At 39.4% G+C, this 23,037-nt stretch overlaps 1 protein-coding gene across 1 annotated transcript in view; it reads right to left on the bottom strand.

Moving 5' to 3' along the window:
• The window catches only part of LOC139475798 (USP6 N-terminal-like protein), a 48,942-nt gene that overhangs the window by 16,856 nt on the left and 9,049 nt on the right, over positions 1–23,037 (bottom strand). The window contains exons 2-6 of the mRNA XM_071259000.1: positions 21,506–21,573; positions 6,147–6,226; positions 4,539–4,624; positions 3,667–3,709; positions 2,416–2,496 (exon numbers count right to left, since the gene is read on the bottom strand). Coding sequence (XP_071115101.1) covers positions 2,416–2,496; positions 3,667–3,709; positions 4,539–4,624; positions 6,147–6,226; positions 21,506–21,509 — 294 coding nt within the window. The 5' untranslated portion in view covers positions 21,510–21,573. The remainder of the gene's footprint in view (positions 1–2,415; positions 2,497–3,666; positions 3,710–4,538; positions 4,625–6,146; positions 6,227–21,505; positions 21,574–23,037) is intronic.

Genomic DNA, 23,037 nt, shown 5'->3' with positions numbered 1-23,037 from the left:
ACTCCGAGCCGACCAGTCCTTGTTTTAGCACCTTAATGCCGTGCGCCAGACAGGGTAACAAGTACCATCTTTTAACGTCTTTTGGTATGAGGCAGGCAGGGATCGAACCCGGGCCTTCCGCTCTCCGGGCGAACGCTCTACCACTAGGCCACGGAAGCAGTCTCGTTACAAATGAAGTAGGCGAAACATTTCAATGTAAGTATTCACACTAATTGTAACACTGCATACCAGTTCAATGTATTCAACATTATTAGTGTTGGCGTTGGTGTTTTTAGATTTTAATGGAAGGGTTGCTCCCACAAACTTCATGATGCATGTTAGACTGGGATCTCAACACATCAAAATGGTGTCACATCAATTTCATGATAAATTTACAGTGTACAAAATAATTGATAGGGACGATGAGACTCATATCCTTATCTTTCTATTTACATATCTAATTAATCAGATTGATTTAGCATGGAATGACAGGAAAACTATCATCAACCTAAGAGGAGTACAGTCCCTTGGCCTGAAACAGTTTGTTGTAACTAAATCCCAAACATTAATCGAGTTTGCAATTTTCCCCCTTTGGGTGAAACATATCAAGGCTAATCTCATCAGATAACATGTTTATCCCGTGTGTGATGTGACAAGTTGATCTTTTCATGAGTAGAAAGTGGAAATGTCATGATCCGGTCATGATGACATGTTATATTTTATTGTAGATTTTCTAACTGATCTTAGCATGAAAGCAACAATGTCATTAAGGCACTGTGGAAACAGTTTGGTATAGAGTGTCATCTGACACAGTGAACATGGCATGAGTGATGTACTTCATCACAAATCACATACGAAATGAAGCTAAGGCTGCTACCTACAGACAACAAGGTTAGAAAACACAACATGGACAATGGTTAGATAGATGGACAGTGTTACTGACAAGGGCGGACCAGTGGATTTCAACCCAGCAAAAACCGAACATTCCTAATCATCACAGAATGAAATATGGTGCTACTTGTGGTCCTACCTAGCACAAAGTGAAAGCTACCAGGTGGTAGAAAATGTCACCATAGTGAGTGTTAAGCAACACCCTACGCTGTAGAAATAAGCCCTAGTGTGACCACTGACAGATGTAGACGGCAAACAGAATGATGCTCAGTGATTGATGCAGACACGGAATGGCACCATGCACAGGCATATATCTAGGATGATTCGTGTGATCTAATGAGGTGCAGAGTGCATTACACTTCTAGAAATAATTTGAATTATTTTTAACAATCTTTCAAACAATGACAACTGCTTGGATTTAAAACATACCTGAAATAACTTCTTTTCCCTCCACAACCAACAAACACTATCCTTTTACTATGTCACACTACAATCCCCTACAGAACCAACAAACAACCATCCTTTTCTACATCACACTACAATCCCCTCCACAACCAACAAACAACCATCCTTTTCTACATCACACTACAATCCCCTCCACAACCAACAAACAACCATCCTTTCCCACATCACACTACAATCCCCTCCACAACCAACAAACAACCATCCTTTCCCACATCACACTACAATCCCCTCCACAAACAACAAACAACCATCCTTTTCTACATCACACTACAATCCCCTCCACAACCAACAAACAACCATCCTTTTCTACATCACACTACAATCCCCTCCACAACCAACAAACAACCGTCCTTTCCCACATCACACTACAATCCCCTCCACAAACAACAAACAACCATCCTTTTCTACATCACACAACAATCCCCTCCACAACCAACAAACAACCATCCTTTTCTACATCACACTACAATCCCCTCCAAAACCAACAAACAACTATCCTTTTCTACATCACACTACCATCCCCTCCACAAACAACAAACAACCATCCTTTTCTACATCACACTACAATCCCCTCCACAACCAACAAACAACCATCCTTTCCCACATCACACTACAATCCTCTCCACAACCAACAAACAACCATCCTTTTCTACATCACACTACCATCCCCTCCACAACAAACTATCATTTTCCACATTAAACTACCATCCCCTCCATAACCAACAGACAACCATCCTTTCCCACATCCTTTCCCACATCACACTACCATCCACTCTACAACCAACAAACAAACTATCCTTTTCCATATCACACTACCATCCACTCTACAACCAACAGACAACCATCCTTTTCCCGATCACACTACCATCCCCTCCACAACCAACAGCCAGTGTCTGGCAACATCCTAAGCCTGCCATGTTCTAGGTGAAGCAACACTCTACGTGACTAGGACATGAGGACTAAGCAAGGGTGTGTCACTACAAAGATCAAATCATCAGTCTACCTCCTATGGGATCCGCCCTTGGACCTTCATACGAACAACATGAAGAAGAATGATGTAAAGCTTTTCACCTTATTTACCTTTTCACCGGGAAAATATTTGTCCCAGCTCTTCAGCATTTTCAACCATTTTTGAGTTCTCTCAATCTCGAGAGTCTTAGCCTGAAACAAAAGGGAACTATTTGGAGCATTCAGATTACATTAAATGGTAACTCACTCAACGGCTACTACATTCTATAAAGGCAATGCAAAATTTGACAGCCTCCTGACATTTTAAAGCAAAATGACAATTAATTGTTTTATGAAGTTAATCAGCATTTGGTCAAATATATTTGGTATCTCATAGACTTAAGAATTAAACAACACATTCTCTATGTCCATTAATACATTAAAGTGAACTTTTCAATTTAAAAAAAACAAGATGGCCACAACCAAAGCACTCTGTAGCAAATCGCACAGACTCCTCAACAACGATGACTAAATGTTGGTTGGTTGGTTTGTTGTTTAACGCCGCACTCAGCAATATTCCAGCTATATGACGGCAGTCTGTAAATAATCGAGTCTGGACCAGACAAACCAGTGATTAATATCATGAGTATCGATCCACACAATCGGGATCGATGACATGCATCAGCCAAGTCAGCAAGCCTGATCACCCGATCCTGTGAGTCGCCTCTTACGACAAGCATAGTCGCCTTTTACGGCAAGCATGGGGTGCTGAAGGCCTATTCTACCCCGGATCTTCACGGGTCCATGATTAAATGACCTTATTTGTTATGACTTGAGATAGACACCTGTTTATACATAACAATACAAGTGTAGCCTGTATTTTGGCTAAATTTGCTAACAATACTGTTTGATTAACACGAAAATCTGTCAAGACAATTAGTCCGGCACATCTTACACTGTCACTGACTGACTGAAATTCCTGTAGAATGACTCCGGGTCTACCACTGATGTTGATATATTCAGTAGACTCCGTGAAAGGAGAATTCTTTAGTTTAGTGCTATAGGCAGACAAAGATCAACACCAAAACCTTACAAGGACAATGTCAAGTTAGTAAATAATATACTTTTCAACTCTTGACAATCAGAAACTTAACTTGCTGCCAAGTATTTTTCATGTGGTGAAACAGGTTTCTGAGGTGACATTTTTGCATTAATTTCACACACGGAATGTGCAATGTAATAATCCTTGCTTTCCAAAATTCAGATTTTATGATAAATTCTGCCATCCTCATTTATAAGCTAGCACAAGGTCCATGTTAATGCTCAACATGGGAGTGAGACTGGGGAGTCTGGTGTATACATAACAACTGCACGACTCCAAACCTTGGCTTCCGCGGCATCCGTGGTGGCGGGAAGAGCATGGTCACTGCAATACAGAGGGAGGATTCAGTTATACACACATGACATCAGATCACATGAAACACGCAGAACACATACAGGGATTTGTCTGGATCTGCTCACAGGCCGGTATTCGGCCCCAAGTTAGCAGCAAATGTCAGCAAAAATTCCCAAATTGGACATAAATATTCCCAATTCATGATTATGTAGTTATATCTGTGAGAACTTGTTCTGGTCCAGCTGAGTGAGTGAGTATGGTTTTACGCCGATTTTAGCAATATTCCAGCAATATTACGGCAGGGGACACCAGAAATGGGCTTCACACATTGTACCCATGTCGGGAATCGAACCCGGGTCTTCGGCGTGATGAGCGAACGCTTTAACCACTGGGCTACCAGACTGCCCTCTGGTCCAGCTGAATCTGACCAATCTCAGGACCAATAAAGGGAAGAAGGCTTTAATGCTAATTATTTTCATTATTGAATCTAATGTTAATATATACAATCATAAAGACTCTGAATGTAAGAAAATTGGAACTTTAAAATAAATCCCTTTTCTCCCCCAGTTTGTTTTCCAATAGCTCATAGTTTGGAATCGTAAATAAACCCATGACAAGCCCTACATCGCCATCTATAATCATCCGCAAGGTTTAGGTACATAGAGTGATGGGTTTGTTTTTCACTAAAAGGATGTATGGGTTGAATACTTAATATAATTCTTCTGACAATTGAGTTCATTTATTCAGCATTTAGTGTTTTGAACTGTCAGTATTCCTATTTACTGCCAGTCTGTACGACCAGGGGTCATAGACTTAAAACAGCTGTTGTAAAATTCCCGGGTGTGAACGAACTACATACTGGATGAAGCCGAATCTGTCTGTCACTTGATAGACCTCAAATGCTGGATCTTCCCATGGGTCAATGTGGGCCCCCTCCTCTCTGCCCTGGAACACACAAATAGTACATGTACGTGCTGTCCATACAGATCATAGAGATCAATAATGGGTAACTAAATATCGGAGAAGTAACTTTGATCAAATGTCTGAAAGAAATCAACACATTTATGACAGTGGTGAGTGGTGGGACATTCATGCATGGATTACGCTGTCGACGTTTAAGTTATAACAAAAACAATGGCTTTGTCTCTGCCAATTGAGATGATTCATAATACCAAATCTGTTTTGAATTGTTTGATAGGTATTACTTACATGTTTACGGATGACAAAGTAGACACAATTAGGAGATCAACATATCGTGTTTTCAATGTAGAGCTAGGTTACCTGTAGATTTAACCCCGCTAAATTGAATTTGGAACCGAACCGATACTATTCTATCAATTTTAGCTTCCGCGGTGATGCGGCCGTTAAACCAGCTGTTTCAATCAGAGGGGGTTTATTGTGATTTAATAACCTCTGATTGACCAATCAGAATCGAGTAAATTCCAAATTCATGGTAGAATTTATGGATAACAACTTGTTTAATACTGTAAAGGTGACGTTTTGGTATCGTTCTTTATACCGTTGTCAAGCAATCACCATGATAGTTTGTTTCCATGGGGATCAATGACAAGGGACATAACTCTAGACATAATGCACAGTGAGTGAGTGAGTGAGTGAGTGAGTGAGTGAGTATGGTTTTACGCCGCTTTTAGCAATATTCCAGCAATATCACGGCGGGGGACACCAGAAATGGGCTTCACACATTGTACCAATGTCGGGAATCGAACCCGGGTCTTCGGCGTGACGAGCGAAAGCTTTAACCACTAGGCTACCTGACCGCCCCAATAATGCACAGAATCATCTACAACTGATTTGGTGAAATATGAATTAAAATTTATTCTAGTGTAGCTGAGGCTCTTTTATAAAAACACGGGGTAATAATCACAAGATATGTTTGCATATGATGCAAGGACATAATATTAGTTGCCATATATGGTGTCATATTTTTCTGCTAACCTAATATGACGCCGTATACAGCAACTAAAGACACCATAACAAATTTATTATGCCGAAACGTTTACACTCTCTGGTATCCAGATCGCATGTGTCATGTCAAAATGAAAACTTGACACTTACAAGCGTACATTGACGTGAAGGGTCAAAGGGAGACTACTCTTCAATCCTTAGAGGCCAAACCTTGTTGAAAATTTTAACTATAATCTTTATCAATAACGTCACGAACATGTTCTAAAAAAACACATTAATGTCCTTGCACATCACAATTTATGATAGTAAAACACAAAACAGTGTCAAATAACGAATTTCGGTACCAGAATTTCCATGTGAAATATGTGAGGTTGATGTTCGAAAATCCAAGATGACTGTTACTGACGGTATACAGTCTCATATTAGGTCAGTATCAACCGTCTTGGATTTTTACTGACTGTATACGGGCTCATGTGGGGTCAGTAGATCTACCATTGAATGGTCAATCTCACTTTGAGGCCTTATAAGTAAGCATATCTACCTTGTCATATTTGCCGACAATCTCTGCCCTCTCCTTGGCAGCCCTTTGAATTTCATCGTAGTCGGTGACAGTGCTAGTTGCTGAAACAGGGAAGAGATAAACAACACCCTAATAATGACATCGAACATCAGCTGTTACATCATTAAAAAAAAAGTGTGCGTGCGTGCGTGCGCGTGCATGTTGGTGTGTGTGTGTGACACCATCCATTTTCACGAAAGACGGGTGAAACACAAAGTCTACCATGTCATGTGGACAGTTGTATTTTTTCTGTCAATTGGAAATACATATTTCCATGAAGTCTATTGTGTACAAAAACAAAACAACCCTAATTCAAGTTTGAAGTAAACAGACAACAGAAAAAAATATGCACAAAATTTGGGACTGGCAACGTTTGCCAAGGCCTGGTAAGATGTAAGTAGCCAGTCCTGTGGTCTGGGGGAATTTATTTAAGTGTGCAACACTGAAGAATGAGAAGACTGATGACCGATTTTAACTTCATCAAACTACAGAGCATGACATATACCCAAGGAAAAGAAGTTGTGACAAACATGATAACTATTACCATGATTTTTTGACCACTTTGCGTGTTCATAATTAGGGAGATCCTGGGGTCCTTGAGGTCTACCACCTTACTACTGGAATATAGGGACCTCCTAAATCTTAACTTTTAACATCAGGATAATGACAAGGACCCATTGACGCTAATGGTAAATGTCAAACACTGACTTATGATGGCTGTCAAAGCATCTACATGGTCTATAGGAACAGCCAAAGTTATGAAACAACTAAAATAGCTCTGCTGTGTAATCACTTAATGATACAGTGTTTATTCTAGAATGTGGTCTAGTTCAATAATAATGCATGAATCATCACGTATGGGCAACAGTTGGGTGCATGGTTTTCAATACAAAACAATCTCATATTGTAACAACAATATATTGTCATAGCATGCACTCAAAACAAAAACATCTGTCCACAAGCTACTATTCTCGGTATGGTTATCTAGAAAATGTACATTCATGCTGTAAAGCCAGCTCTATAAGGCATTGTGTGACAGCTTAATTAAACTCCAAGGTTAGAACACAGGGAGTGCGGAATCACTGTAAGGAGTTTTGTTGCAACCTAATCCTTTGCTGCAGATGTACCCCTTGAAGAACCTGACACATAAAACAAGCTGTTTGTTGGTTCAGGTCGTTTATAAACACTGTTAAGACTGGCCTGAGCATGATCAAACCTCTCTCCTGACAGATCAGAAAATTGACACCACTACATGATGCCATGCTGTTTAGTGCCATGTGTTTAACACCGCTTTTAACAGTATTCCAGTTATATCAAGGCTTGTCAGCTTAAGTGGGAGGAAAGCCCGAAGTGATGCAGGTCTCAGGCATTTACCACTTCGATGAAACCCAATAGCACGGGTATGGTGCTGACAAATCTAGAAACATAATCGGGGCGAACCGGGATTCGAACCCACAATCATAGGTTTCTGGCGTGCCCAAGGGACGCAACTCTGCACAGCGAATGGCGGCACCTTAGACGACTGGGCCACCCATGCCCCCGCCATGATTTTGAAGGCAAGCAAGCCAAACTGCCCAATTGTTGAGGTATTATAAGGGCTAGTTGAGATTTGACATTTTAAAGGGTTTTGTGATATGTCATCATTATAAGAACAAGAGGACAACAAATGTTAGTTTCTATCGCTGCTGAGGCTGGGAGTTTGTTCCAAGAAAAGTGTGTCTTATTGCCTTGGCATTTTGTTCAAAATGACTCCCACTCAAACACCATGTAAAATGACCTAATTATTTTCTTACTGGTTGGCAGTCTCACCTTTCTTGTGAATAGATCATGTGGAATAAAAACTGTCAACTGTGTTGCTTGACAGTGGTATAAGAATCTATACCGAAACATCACCTTTACAGTATTAAAGAAGTTGTTATCCATAGATTGTGTATACTTTGTCATTCGTCAACTTCTAAGTAACGCCTATCAAACAATTCATCCGTCGTCTACTTGGAGATGTGGCAATCAACACCATTAACAGTCTTGCTTGACAACGGTATAAGGATCCATACTGAAATTCGCCTTGACAGTATTAAGGAAATTGTTATCCATAGATTATGTCCGCTTTGTCATCTTTCAACTTCTAAGTAACGCCTATCAAACAGTTGATTGACTGTCATGTTTTGTACCACAGCATGGGAAGTCTTACAACCACAACTAGCAACACTTTCAGTTTCAATACAGCAGGTCTGTAATATGTATGTATGTGTGCACTGGAAATCAGACTGAGGACAGGAGGAAGGGGAGACGGAAGAGAGCAATAGCCAGGACAATAGCTGGAACAATAGCTGGAACAATAGCTGGGACAATAGCTGGGACAATAGCCGATGAAAAAGCTGGACAATAGCCGGACAATAGCTTGGACAATAGCTGGGACAATAGCCGGGGAAATAGCTGGAAAATAGTCGGACAATAGCTGGACAATAGCCAGGACAATAGCTAGACAATAGCCGGGGTAAAAGCGGGACAATAGCCGGGGTAATAGCTGGACAATAGCTGGGACAATAGCCGGGAAATAGCTGGACAATAGCCGGGACAATAGCTGGACAATAGCCGGGACAATAGCCGGAACAGTAGCTGGACAATAGCCGGGACAATAGCTGGACAATAGCCGGGATAATAGCTGGACAATAGCCGGGGTAATAGCTGGACAATAGCTGGGACAATAGCTGGACCATAGCCATGGCAATAGCTGGGACAATCGCTGGACCATTGCTGATGATATAAGTGGACAAGACCGCCAAGTACCAACTCAGGTTCCCAGCACAAAGTCTCCCCACCATTACCAGCCAAGGGCCACTGATTCCCAACACAGACTCCTTGTGGGTGTTAGTAACACACAGCTTGACTATCACTGTTTTTTCATGACAAACTAGTCCACTTGAGAATCACTTTAACATGTCAAAAGCACGGACAGCAACACTAGACAAGAGATCAAGTGTTCAATTAGAGGACAACATACAAGGCTGAAGCCAATAGGAATTATGGATTAGCTGTCCGACATGATATCAAGTTGTCTGACGCCATGTCAGCTTTTAGACTTTCACTTTTACAGAACATAAGTCAGTTTTAGGGTTCCAGTTCAATGTACAGAACACAGGTCACCTTTAGGGTTTCACTTCAATCTACAGTACCTTAATCTCTTTTAGAGTTTCACTTCAATCTACAGAACTTAAATCTCTTTTAGAGTTTCACTTCAATCTACAGAACATACCGTATTCGACGTAATAAACGCCCCACTCTAATAAGCGCCCACGGCGATATTTGCTAATATATTGGCTAGTGAACAATCCCAATTAGCACTCCTTCCGATTGATCAAAGTACACAACACTTATTTATTCGCGTATAATACACACTCGTGTGTTATATGCATTCGTAATTATGGGCAATTAAATTCTGGAAAAATGTATCTGTCGCATATAAACATTTCACGCTGTCAGCATAAAACACGGAATTTATCGTTCAACTGTCTTTTTTCCACAAAAATAATATTCTAATAAGAGCCCCCTATTTCTATTTTTGAGAGCGCCCTGGGCGCTTATTCCGTCAAATACGGTAAGTCTCTTTTAGGGTTTCACTTTAATCTACAAAACCTAAGTGTCTTTTAGGGTTTCACTTCAATCTACAGAACCTAAGTGTCTTTTAGGGTTTCACTTTAATCTACAAAACCTAAGTGTCTTTTAGGGTTTCACTTCAATCTACAGAATATAATTCTCTTTTAGGGTTTACCTTTAATCTACAGAACATAAGTCAGTTTAAGACCTTCATTTCAATCTACAAACATAAGTCAGTTTAAGGGTGGCACTTCAATCAACAGAACCTAAATTTCACTGCACAATACAAGACTATTAGCTAGGCTAGGGTTTCTTCACACATACAAGACCTACATTGACATACAGAATGGAAACGCATGCCTCAACACTCAAGCACTCGGAAACATAAATATTTCACTGTGAGACAAAATCTACCACTAAACATGCAAGAAACACCAACCAAAGTGAACCTTTTTGCTAAGCAATCCATTGGAGTACACATAGCGTAAATAAGCCTGTTTTCTTGCTGACCTAGTTGCATTCGGATGCTGTGTGCCAACTTTAAGGGGATAGACAAAGCACCTTGTAAACTACACAATCAAGTTTACCCTTCGACACTACGTCAACACGTTCTCACAGTATAAGAACTGCAGCCCAATCATTCAACCTGCAGTAGTCCCTCCTTACTATCAGTGAAATAACAGCATAACCAGCCAGCCAGACTGCGTTATTGTGATTGTTCTACTCTTCCTGGCAGAGCCTGCTACATAATGTGTCATGCAAACCTATCAGCGAGAGGAAAAGCTATCAACCACTGATAGGTATCTGAACCCAATTTGTGAGTATTTTATTGTAGCAATACTGTGATATGCTGCAATAAAACATCACCATCATCATCATCATCATCATCATCATCATCATCATCATCATCATCAGGGTTGTGCAATAAATGGTATACTGGTATATTGCAATACGGACGGCAGCAAAACACATGTTCCAATACAACCCTTGTGTATCAATATTTTCCAATACATTCACAGAAGAATTGATTATATAATTACATAAATTATATCTACTATCTTGAGATGAAACATTTGGATCAGCTGGTTTCTTATCAAAACAACACATGCTTCATGTCTGGATTTTGAAGTGAATGGTACCAATTGAGCAGTAAATTAATTTAAAATTTGGGTCCCCAAACATACTGCAATATGTAACACGATACAGCTCTCTGTACTGCGATATATTGCAATACAATTGATGTGCTAATACGCCAACCCTAATAATCATCAATTCCTATAAATTGATATCGTGACCTACATATGCCCTACAGCATGATATGGCACTGCACAAACATATCCCCAAACAATAGATCAGTGTGCACTCAAATTACATTCTCAGCTCCCTGGGGAGTATACAAACCACTCCGCTGTCTGTTACGCACTCAAAGGTTTTGCATTCACATTACAATCTCATCCAACATGGAAATTGTATAGCACTATGCAAGCTACATGTAATAGGACCTTTGTATTATCACTGGGGTCCCTAGAGTGGTCACTCACGCTGTATTCAGTTACACAAACCAATCTTCAATACGTTTCTTGCTATCATATTATCCGGTATCACTTAAACTGCTCAACTGATGAGGCTTTTGAGTTGGCTGTCGGTTGTTTCACGGTGTATTTGGCCATATTCCAGCAATAATATAATAGTGGCCTGCACATAATGAGTGAACACCAGAGAAACCAGTGACTGATATCATGAGCAACCATGACATGCTATCAACCAATTGTTTGACCTCCCGATCCATTGTTTTGTTGCCTCAAATAACAAGCATTATTAGATTTCTGGGGACTTGTTCTAACCCAGGTCATGGAAGGTCTAGGGGGCCCCTTGATTTAACCCCACAGTACATCTCAATTTTTAACACTGGTAACTATGCTAATAATGCATCAATCCCAATTGATAAAACATCACCGTAACAAATACCACTGACAGTTTTCAAATTAAGGGAAGCCCTGGAATATGTTGACTTGTTGGAGACTTGTTGAGTATTTGAATCTGGGGATTTGTTGAGTGTTTGAATCTGGGGATATAGTAGGAAGAAGAACCATGTTTCATTTTTAACATTTCTAAGGCATGTCGGGGTCATGACAATGATTCCGTTATGTTCATGCTGAATTCCAATGAGTAACGTGTAAGGTCAATTTATTTCTTTAAATGATCTTTCTAATTTCCAGTGCATGATATTACCATAAAACCATGAAGATTGCTAGTTTGTCATGTTTCTCCCTCTCCATGTCATATCTGCTGGAATCTACACTTCCCACACAGCAGCATCCCCACAGATCATAGATCACCATCCACAGAGCACAGGACCCCAGATGCACACTGACACTGTATCGCCCTGAGATACATGTCTTGTCTTCCAGATGGCAAAAATAAGTTACAAGTATTACATGTTTAATGATTCATTTTCCAGAGCTTGAAATCACAATGAGTCACAACAAGAAATCTGTCGCCATGGTAACCTAGAGTGAACTCATAACATTGTACACACTTACTAACCTTTATTGACCATGTTGACAGTTTACAAAGAAAATCATGTTTGTAGAAATGCAAGAAAATGCTTTCGAATGTTTTAAGACGCGTTATTAATGCTTTAGCCGCCAAACAGTTATCAACGAGGACCAACTAACACCAACATCCAATTACAGTGTAGATGTGATAAGCACTATTTTTTCTCGTTTTCATTGGAAGGGTGAAATATTTATCCTAAAATGATGAGCAAGATTGACCTTTATTTGGAAATATTAATAAAACACCAGATAACCACATTGCTCAAATATATCTTTAGGTTTCATTTATAACCCTGTGTTGATCAAATTTGGGGATCATTGGTTGCTGTCTGCGGGCTGACAACACAGTGATAAAAACATTTTTTATTCATTATAAATGAATAAATTATATGAATGCAACATCAGAGATTACATCAAAGGTAATTTGTGTCACTGATGAGGTGCATGTGATCACTTGGCACCGGCCATAACACGGAGGCGGTAACTGGTACAACAAACAGGGTAAGCATGGTAAGTCGACGGGAAAGTTCTACCATTGCGCTGTGACAGCATGTGACGTAAATCTTTCTCAACAGGCTAATTACTGCATTTGCTCACAGTTTCACAAAAGGCAATGCAAGTGGCACAGTAAACTTGAATTTCCGAATACTGTAAAAAATAATCTTGAAAACACAGCAACAACTGATTAGTTCTTAGTAAACATGTTATATAACTGGATCAAGTTATTGGGCAGACATTTTACAAGCAGAAATTTAGATTTTGGATATGTACTCAACATGCTCAATGTTTAAGTGAGTGAGTGATTGAGTGGGTTTGGTTTAACGCCGCTTTTAACAGTATTCTAGTTATATCGCGGCGTGTCAGCTTAATGTGGGAGGAAAGCCCAAAGTGATGCAGGTCTCAAACGTTTACAACTTTGGTGAAACCCATGAGCATGGGTATGGTGCTGACAAACCTAGAAACATAATTGGGGAGAACCGGGATTCGAACCGACAATCATAGGTTTCTGGCGTGCCCAAGGGACGCAACTCTGCACAGCGAATCATGGCGACTTAGACGACTGGGCCAATGTTTATAATGCAGAGGCTGTATATTACTGACTACTACTACCAATAACATACAAACATCACAGCCACAATGGCCGTGGCTTTGGCAAACCATCCTATCCATACACTTTATTGAGCATTTCAGAATCGCTAAACTGTCCAAATATCTGGTGACCTTGTGACCAAACATATGATTTTTGTTTGTTGTTTAATCATGTTAATGCCACTCTGCAATATTCAGGCTATGTAAATATTTGAGTCTGAACCAGATAATCCAGTGATCAATATTGTGAGCATGCTTAGGAGTTTCATAATGCAAATAACACAGATCATGATAAGTTACGGCCACACCCCTCATGTAAATCACTGTAGATATTAATTATTGCCTGGATCTATTAGCATGATCACCTGACCAGCATACCGACATGACCAGCATACCGACATGACCAGCATATCGACATGACCAGCATACCGACATGACCAGCATATCGACATGACCTACAGGGCATGACACTGGCACATCAGAGTGAATGAGTGAGTGAATGAATATGTTCAACATGGTCAATGGTGCAGTTGCCTCAAAGTATAGCTATATCTTTTACTGTGTCATCATATATACTTTCAGCATGTTGTGTATTAATATATCAGAAAGAGACGGGATATAGACACACAGACAAATGCAAAACCCATTTCGCCACACCTTCTGCATATTCATTCGGACCTAGGGGCGGTCGGGTAGCCTAGTGGTTAAAGCGTTAGCTCGTCACGCCGAAAACCGGGTTCGATTCCCGACATGGGTACAATGTGTGAAGCCCATTTCTGGTGTCCCCCGCCGTGATATTGCTGGAATATTGCTAAAAGCGGCGTAAAACCATACTCACTCACTCACTCATTCGGACCTCAGAATGCTGAGGACTAGAATCATACAATATTAATAATTGTTTGTTCGTTTGTTGAACATTATTCAGCATGAATTGGCAGCATGAAAATAATCAATTCTGAACCAGACAATTAGTTATTCATATTGTAAGCATTGATCCACGCCATTGGAATGCAATGGCACGCAATCTACCAAGTCACAATTAATTGAAGAAAGCCTCTATAACAAAAAACAACTGACAAGGAATATAATTGTTTGCATGTTACACTGATTATTCGCCTGTTAATTTTGGAAATAATATGGTTCTCTGACCTTTCATGCCACAGATCTCGTATGGAGACGCCACTGCCGTGGTTCAAATCCTGGTTCGCCCTGATTATGTTTCTAGGTTTGTCAGCATCATACCCTTGCTCGTGGGTTTCACCGAAGTGCGAAACGTCTGAGACCTGCATCACTGCGGGCTTCTCTTCCACATTAAGCTGACATGCAGTGATATAACAAGAATACTGTTGAAACAGGCGTTAAACCCAACTCACTCTCTCACTTTAGTTTTCTTCAACATCACAGAACTTTACACTTTCACATTTACAGGATCTATTTTAAATCCAGGGCACTGACATTAATACATTTTGGTGTCCAACAAATGATTTGTCAGTTTGTTTGCTTGTTTGTTGTTTATCGCTGCACTCAGCAATATTCCAGCCATATGACAGGGGTTTGTAAATAATTGAGTCTGGACCAGCCAATCCAGTGATTGATATTATGAGCATCGATCTATGCAGTTGGGATACGATGACATGCATCAACCAAGTCAGTGAGCCTGGTCACCCGATCCCGTTAGTCGTCTCTTATAACAAGGGTTGGTCGGTTTGTTGTTTAACGCCGCACTCAGCAATATTCCAGCTATATGACGGCGGTCTGTAAATAATCGAGCCTGGACCAGACAATCCAGTGATTGATATCATGAGCATCGATCCACGCAAATGGGATCGATGACATGCATCAACCAAGTCAGCGAGCCTGACCACCCGATCCCGTTAGTCGCCTTTTACGACAAGCGTAGTCACCTTTACAGCAAGCATGGGTTGCTGAAGACCTATTCTACCCCGGGTCCTCTTATAACAAGCATGGTTTGCTAAAGACTAACCCTGATGTACATTCCTTCAGTCTGTGTTAATGTTGAACATGGATCACAAAAAACTACAGAAATGAAATGACAAGAAGGGATTTCAGTCCTAAAAATAATCAGTCAGAGATGAATTACTGCCATTGGTCACATAGGATAAAAACCTACTGTGGTTTCAGGCACTCAGCGTGAGGTTTTACATTTTTGTTGCAGAAAATACAATGTTCTTACAAAACTACACGCAACTACCATGGTGAAGTGAGTGAGTTGGGTTTACGCCGCTTTTAACAGCATTCCAGTTATATCGCGGCGTGTCAGCTTAATGTGGGAGGAAAGCCCGAAGTGATGCAGGTCCCAGACGTTTACCACTTCGGTGAAACCCACGAGCACGGGTATGGTGCTGACAAACCTAGAAAAATAATCGGGGCGAACCGGGATTCGAACCCACAATCATAGGTTTCTGGCGTGCCCAAGGGACGCAACTCTGCACAGCGAATCGCGGCGCCTTAGACGACTGGGCCACCCGTGCCCCCCACCATGGTGAAATGAGCCGGCAATGGTTATGATGGTAAAGAAAGGCTGAAGCAACTAGGCTGTATGAGACATGGATTATGAGCGAGGATCAAAATAATCTGAACAAATATTCTATAAATTTAAGTGAACATGGTGAAAGTGTGACTTTGGACTTGTTTGAACTGTATTCCAGTCACATCATGGACTGTCAGTAGCCTTTCACAGGTCTTAGTTTACCACTTGAGTTAACCAGTGTTAATGCTTACCGGTAATTACCAGTTTAGTAGTAATATTACCGGAAAAATTACGCATGGACCGGTAATTCATGAGACTGTCAGTCCCTGGGGACCTTATAAATCTTTGTCATGTTTGTTGTTGAACAAAACATTGGCTATATTCATATAAGTATATTTTTCGAAAGATGTCAGCTTGTCTGTTACCACCAGGCTTTCCACTTTTTATTTTAAGTGCAAGGAAAAAACATTTCACTTTGCTTCGAGGTTTTAATACATAATTGTAGTGACTTTGTCTAAATATATTTAAAAAAAAGAAGGGAATAAGGTGACTGAACTTTGTGTTAATGACATGTAGATCTAACTAAGTTACTTCAGAGATGACGTCATTGCATTGAACATGATGTTGAAAAATTATAACCAGGGCCCACTTACACAAAGCAATCTTAGCACTAAGATGATCGTAACTCCCATACTTTAACATAGGCTTACAATAGTCATTTTCGAAAGTTTTTTGTTGAAAGTTGGGACTAACAAAAACTAGGGGGACTAATGGAGTGTCAGAAGCCTGACGCAGGTCTTAGTTTCTCGCTTGAATTAACCCAGAAGCACATACATCACATATAGATCATGATCCATCATGGTGCTAACAGACCAAGGAATATGGGATGTGAACAAATGCCCAGGGATTATGGAGCAGCTTCATAGCCTGGCACAGTGAACCATTACACATAAGATCACTGGGCCATGGCCACTGTTATTGTAAGTAAATAATACTTTCTGATTCAGAGTTCACATGATTAATCACATATATTTGTGCAATGATTAAGTAATAAATAACACAAGGCCTCAGCCCTGGATAAGTACTATAAGTAGAATGAATTAGATCTGTTATTACTGGTATGGAAAAATCTCTGATTATAATTTATATGCATTACCATAGTTTAGGATACCAAGACCTCTATATAATGAGTGAGTGAGTGAGTTCAGTCTTAATGATGTTTTGGTTCATAATACAAAGAGAAAAACATGTAATCTTAAATAAATACCTTCATAGTAAGACCAGCCTGTAAATAATGATAGAAAATAACAAGTGAAAGTGTTTGACAGTATCTCTAATATTAATAAACTCAAATGATTGGGGATTAATACCTCTAAATTTGTATTTGCTTTGTTTCTTTGTTTCTTTGTTTCTTTGTTTGTATGTTTCTTGTTTAATGGCCTGCTCAGCAATATTCCCGATATATGATGGCAGCCTGGAAATAATCAAGTCTGGACCAGACAATCCAGTGCTCAATACTGTGAGCAACATTCCAAGCCACCAGCTTATCACCCAATCAAACAAGTCACTAAGTCCGACCGCCCAATCCATTAAGATGCCTCTTGTGACCAGGTTGATGGGGTGGAATTCTTACCCAGAATCCCCATAGGGTAACACTGATTTGCAATCATGGTAGCATACTCAACCACAGATGAATATAATCATGTAACATGCATATAACACCAGCATGTAAATAATGATAGTAATGATGATCATATGCATAATGTAGTTTAATAATAATCATAACAATATCATGTTCGTATTACAACACTATTATCCAAATACCAAAGTGTTTTGTTCTCATTGCAAAATAACTCACATAAAATGATCAACAAGTAGGAAGTGAAACTGATTGTTATTGTAAACATGGGTCCATGAATAAATACAGAAAGGTAATGACAGTATGCCATCAATTGTCTCGTTCAGCAACAAATTCATAAATAGATAAATTGCAATAAGCACCTTATCACTGCTTATGCTGGGTAATTTCCAAAGAGACATAACAATCAAAGGGACATAAGCCACGCTGTTTTGGGGGATATTACCGAATTATTAAATATGGCCCTTTGCAGTTTTCTATATTTTTGCTTTCTTAAAGATTCATTCTTATCGGAATAATTAATTAGAATGTTCAGAGAGTGCAAGAATCTTATATATTTGTCCAAATATGCCCTTCACCACACCCTTGAAATTTAAGGATATTCATCTTGAGTCATCTAGACTGATGGAGAGAGTTCAAGTAGCAAAACAACAAACTCTGAACTTATATCACACCGTGGCCACTGTTGCTGGGTCAAGGATCAAAGGTCAATGGAATAGACAGGGAAGACTTGCAAGAGGACCCAGACATGCTAGAGCTTCATATCATCATAACAGACAGATTAGCAGTCGAGTGTTTCCGTGTTTCACACATCAGTGGGTCCTAGGGTACTTGAGTATGTTCCTATAGGTTATGAATCTAGGGAGACCCCGTTAATCTTCCAACTGTTAACAATAAGGGCTATGAGGTGAGGTGAAATTGGGTTTAACGTCGCGTCCAAGATTATTGCACTAATATAGCACTTATATAGCGACGTGTGTGTGTGTGTGTCTATGTGTGTGTGTGTGTGTGTGTGTCTCTGTGTGTGTGTGTGTGTGTGTGTGTGTGTGTGTGTGTGTGTGTGTGTGTGTGTGTGTGTGTGTGTGTGTGTGTGTGTGTCTGTGTGTGTGTCTCTCTCTGTGTGTGTGTATGTGTGTGTGTACTAGTCCGGACTGATGTCGATTTATAGTCCTACCTAACTGAGATACCATGCCGCAGTTTAACATGAATACCCCACTCAGACACAGGATACTGACTCCGAGCCGTCCAGTTCTTGTTTTAGCCCCTTAATGCCGAGCGCCAGACAGGGTAACAACAAGTACCATCTTTTAACGTCTTTTGCTATGGTGCGGCCAGGGATCGAACCCCGGACCTTCCACACTCGTGCGGACGCCCTACCACTAGACCATGGAGGCGGTCATTAGAGCTATGAAGTACGATTGACTTTCATGCTGAATTTCAAACACTGCATATCATATATATCAGGAAGTAAAATTTATACCATGAAAGCGATCTCCTTTAATATTCCTATTATGAGATATTTACAATAAGGAAACACATTTCTCTTTATTATATGTCATTCTTGAAAAAACTGAAATTTATTACATATTTTTTATTCACATAAGTAACCCAACTAATCCATATTGTTATCACAGGAGAGTGAACCACACAATTGATAAATAGTGTTATCACCAGAGAGTGAACCACCTAATTTATAAATAGTGTTATCACCAGAGAGTGAACCACCTAATTAATAAATAGTGTTATCACAGGAGAGTGAACCACCAAATTAATAAATAGTGTTATCACAGGAGAGTGAACCACGTAATTAATCAGTAGTTTTATCACCAGAGAGTGAACCAACCATAGTTTTATCCATGTGATCCGAGTTATTTTTAGCTATCCAGTCTAAATGAAGCATATGTTGGTACTTGAGCCAATCAGCTTCTAAAATGACTTTCGATTTCATTTCCCTACCACTTTGAAAACTTTGATCTCAGCAAAAGATAATCCATACAAAACATAAATATTCCCTCTATGGTACTCTATTGGTTGTAGATGCCATGGCACTCAGAAATGACAGGGTGTTGGTTTGGTTGGTTGGTTGGTTTGTTGTTAAACGCCGCTCTGTAAATAATCAAGTCTGGACCAGACAAACCAGTGATTGATATCATGAGCATCGATCCACTCAGTTGGGATCAATGACATGCATCAACCAAGTCAGCGAGTCTGACCACCTGATCCCTTTAGTCGCCTCCTACGACAAGTATAGTCGCCTTTTACGGCAAGTATGGGTTGCTGAAGACCTATTCTACCCCGGATCTTCACGGGTGTACAACACCTACACACCATATATCATGTATATGACAGTGCCTTTATTATTTCTCACAAGGAACTGCCTATTTATGTTCCAGTATGATATGTATGATACAGAAATCAGACATCAGTGATAGAAAATAACATGTTTAGTCCACTAGTCCTCATAAAGATCCGTGAAGATTCCGGGGTAGAACAGGTCTTCAGCAACCCATACTTGCCGTAAAAGGCGACTATGCTTCTCGTAAAAGGCAAATTACAGGATCGGGTGGTCAGACTTGCTGACTTGGTTGATACATGTCATCGATCCCAATTGCATGGATCGATGCTCATGATGTCAATCACTGTATTGTCTGGTCCAGACTCAATTATTTTACAGACCGCCGTCATATAGCTGGAATATTGCTGAGTGCAGCGTTAAACAACAAACAAACAATCATAATGACAACAATGTTTCCTCAAGGTGATACAGTTTAGTGCTGGTTATCCCTCCAACATTTCGATATCGATAATCGGAGCTGTTAGATCGTTAGATCTTTAAAATTCTTCCAATATTAATATTAGCCAGTTTGGAAAGTAAACACATGTCCTTAGAAACAGGACTGATTACACAGTACAACAACATCGGCGAATGGTTCATGACATGGAGCTCCGACTGAATAAAATACATCTGTATGATGTACCTCTGTTCATTAGTTACCTATGAGAATAGATTTACGTAACATTTTTAAGTTCAAGACTTCATGATTATTCTTCGTAATGACACATATAAGTGTGCTCAGCTATCTACCGACTGACAACTGTTTCTCACTACACCATGTGTACACAGGGATTCCCTCTCTCTCAACCAATCAGAAAATAGCTTGTCAGAAGCTATATTAAACTTGCCTTGAGATTGATAATGACCTACAGTTAAGAACACAAAACATGCACACTGATCGGTGTCATCACTTCCTGTTTGATTACAAGTTTAGTGAGTTTCATAAGTGAAATACACTGATGTATATCAAAGATAAAAATTTATAACAGTATGTTTAGAGTTATAGAAGGTATGTGTTTCAAATCAATTATTAAGAATAACTATCGATAATCATTTCAAGATCCTAAATCGATCAATTAACTGATTATTCGATCAATCGCTCCAGCACTAAACAGATACATAATTGACCAAATGTATCAAGATATATTGCATTTAGAATGATAGAATGATTAATGGGTACATTTGGCACAATCTTTACAAAACAGGCTACAAATGTTCTTGTCCTAAGAATTTCCCAGTCGTTGCACAGCAATGTGTATATGATACATGTACATATGAGAGCACAGGCTCGTGTGACTAAAATCAAATCATCACAATTTCATATATTTTTTTTATGAATTCATTTTTGTTTCCATGGCTACTGTACCACACTATCTGACCCTATTGTACCATACCATGCCTCTGTGTGAATATCACTGAACACGACTGAAGAGGTAGGGTCATCATGTATTTATGTTTTCAGGAATATTCCATCAATATCACAGAAGGGACATCAAAAACAGGCTTCACACATTGTACCCATGTGGGGAATCAAACCGATCTTCGGCGTGACAACGGAACACTTCAACCACGATGCTACCCCTGCTACCGTGAAGTTGGAGAAGACCCACTGAGTGGCCAGGGTGTACTCACTCATGTTTACAGGTCTTCATTCTGCTCACACCACATCAAACTAACCATCCCGAGTCGACATCTTCACTCTGAAACAAAGCAAAACAGAACCAAATACTCAACATGTTTGCTTATCAAGTTATCATGCGTATTGTTGCATTAAAACTAAGTGTATCAGTGGATGTTTAGTGTCAATATTTCAACTCCAATATCAGGGGTGTCACGATAAATCGAAATATCGATATATTGCTATTGGAAAGCACTTAAAAGTCAATAAATCGATTGTTAAATTAGTTCCCGATCAATAGTATCAATTTCAGTTAGGAATATCGATTAGGAATATTGTATTTACCATATCAATACAATACATGCAATGCTGTTCAAATCTATGTTTCTTTTGATCATGAGTGGTAGTAATTTACACATGGAAGTTTCTTTTTCTTAAGTTCTTTCTTATTATTAGGGTCTTTACTTTAAAAACAAATCAGTCATATCTCAAACTTTACTTTTTATTTGTTGTTATGGTGATCACATTCAGTTCCATTCAGTTCCAAGGATAAATTCAACTCTAATATCCATCTTAAATCGATCAGGGGTCCGGAAAATTTAAAATCCAAATAGGACATTTGCATTTAGGCCACGCCCCCTTCAAATAGCGTATTTTAGGACGACTTTTCACACACATTACAAGTTGTTATGTATTCATAATATGATGAATTATGAATTGTTTCAATTTAAATTGTTAATTCACCGGACAATTAATAACAAATAATATTATTTTAGATATACATGAAAAACACGTTTGTTTCTGTTTTAATAACGATCTGTTAACGTAGTGAATGGTCTAATTAATTTTCATGAGTTATATTCATGAGTCTGCTCAAGTGTACGCGTTGTAAGATTTGGATCAAGACTATTATCCTATATTTGGTTATCACGTGACCTCACGGGGAAAAGGGTTTTTTTAAACTAAAGATTATTTAAAAACAAGACAGATAATATAATCAGAAATACTAAAATATTGTTGATAGCAATAGTTATTTGAATACTTTTTTCATCTGTACTTAATTATTGACCATAAAAATAAATGATATCGATCGTCACCGAAAGCAAAATGGCGGTCAATCAAGATTCAATATACAACTAGCTACTGAAAACAATAAAATCTGCAAATCCTCATTGAATGTCAACCAAGTGAAAGTCGTTAGCCACGACTTACAAATGATCGTCCAGACTTTGAGGGTTTGGCAGATCCGCTCGACTGATCTGCATCGGTCGACAGGCTGTCGTCACGCTTTCGCTTCTTGTCTGAGGTTACGTATCGTAGCATTGTGAGGATAATGAGGTACATCGATGATGCAAGGTATTTATGTACAGTTGTAAACACCTTTCACTCAAATTAACAAGATGTTCTCAGTAATTAATCCTCGATTAATCAGTGTCAACTCAGTTTATTGCCTATTACAGTGATTGACCGATTAGACTATCATGTAGGTACGATGTATTTACAGCAATCAAACAAACAAAGCTTGTCAGTGTAGATAATCTTCATT

The sequence above is a fragment of the Haliotis cracherodii genome, unplaced genomic scaffold (genome assembly GCF_022045235.1).
Source record: "Haliotis cracherodii isolate W230 unplaced genomic scaffold, xgHalCrac1.p SCAF_3, whole genome shotgun sequence".
In the NCBI taxonomy this organism is placed as follows: Eukaryota; Metazoa; Mollusca; class Gastropoda; order Lepetellida; family Haliotidae; genus Haliotis; species Haliotis cracherodii.
Note: the sequence above shows the minus strand (reverse complement) of the source record. Positions and strands in the feature narration are given on the sequence as shown.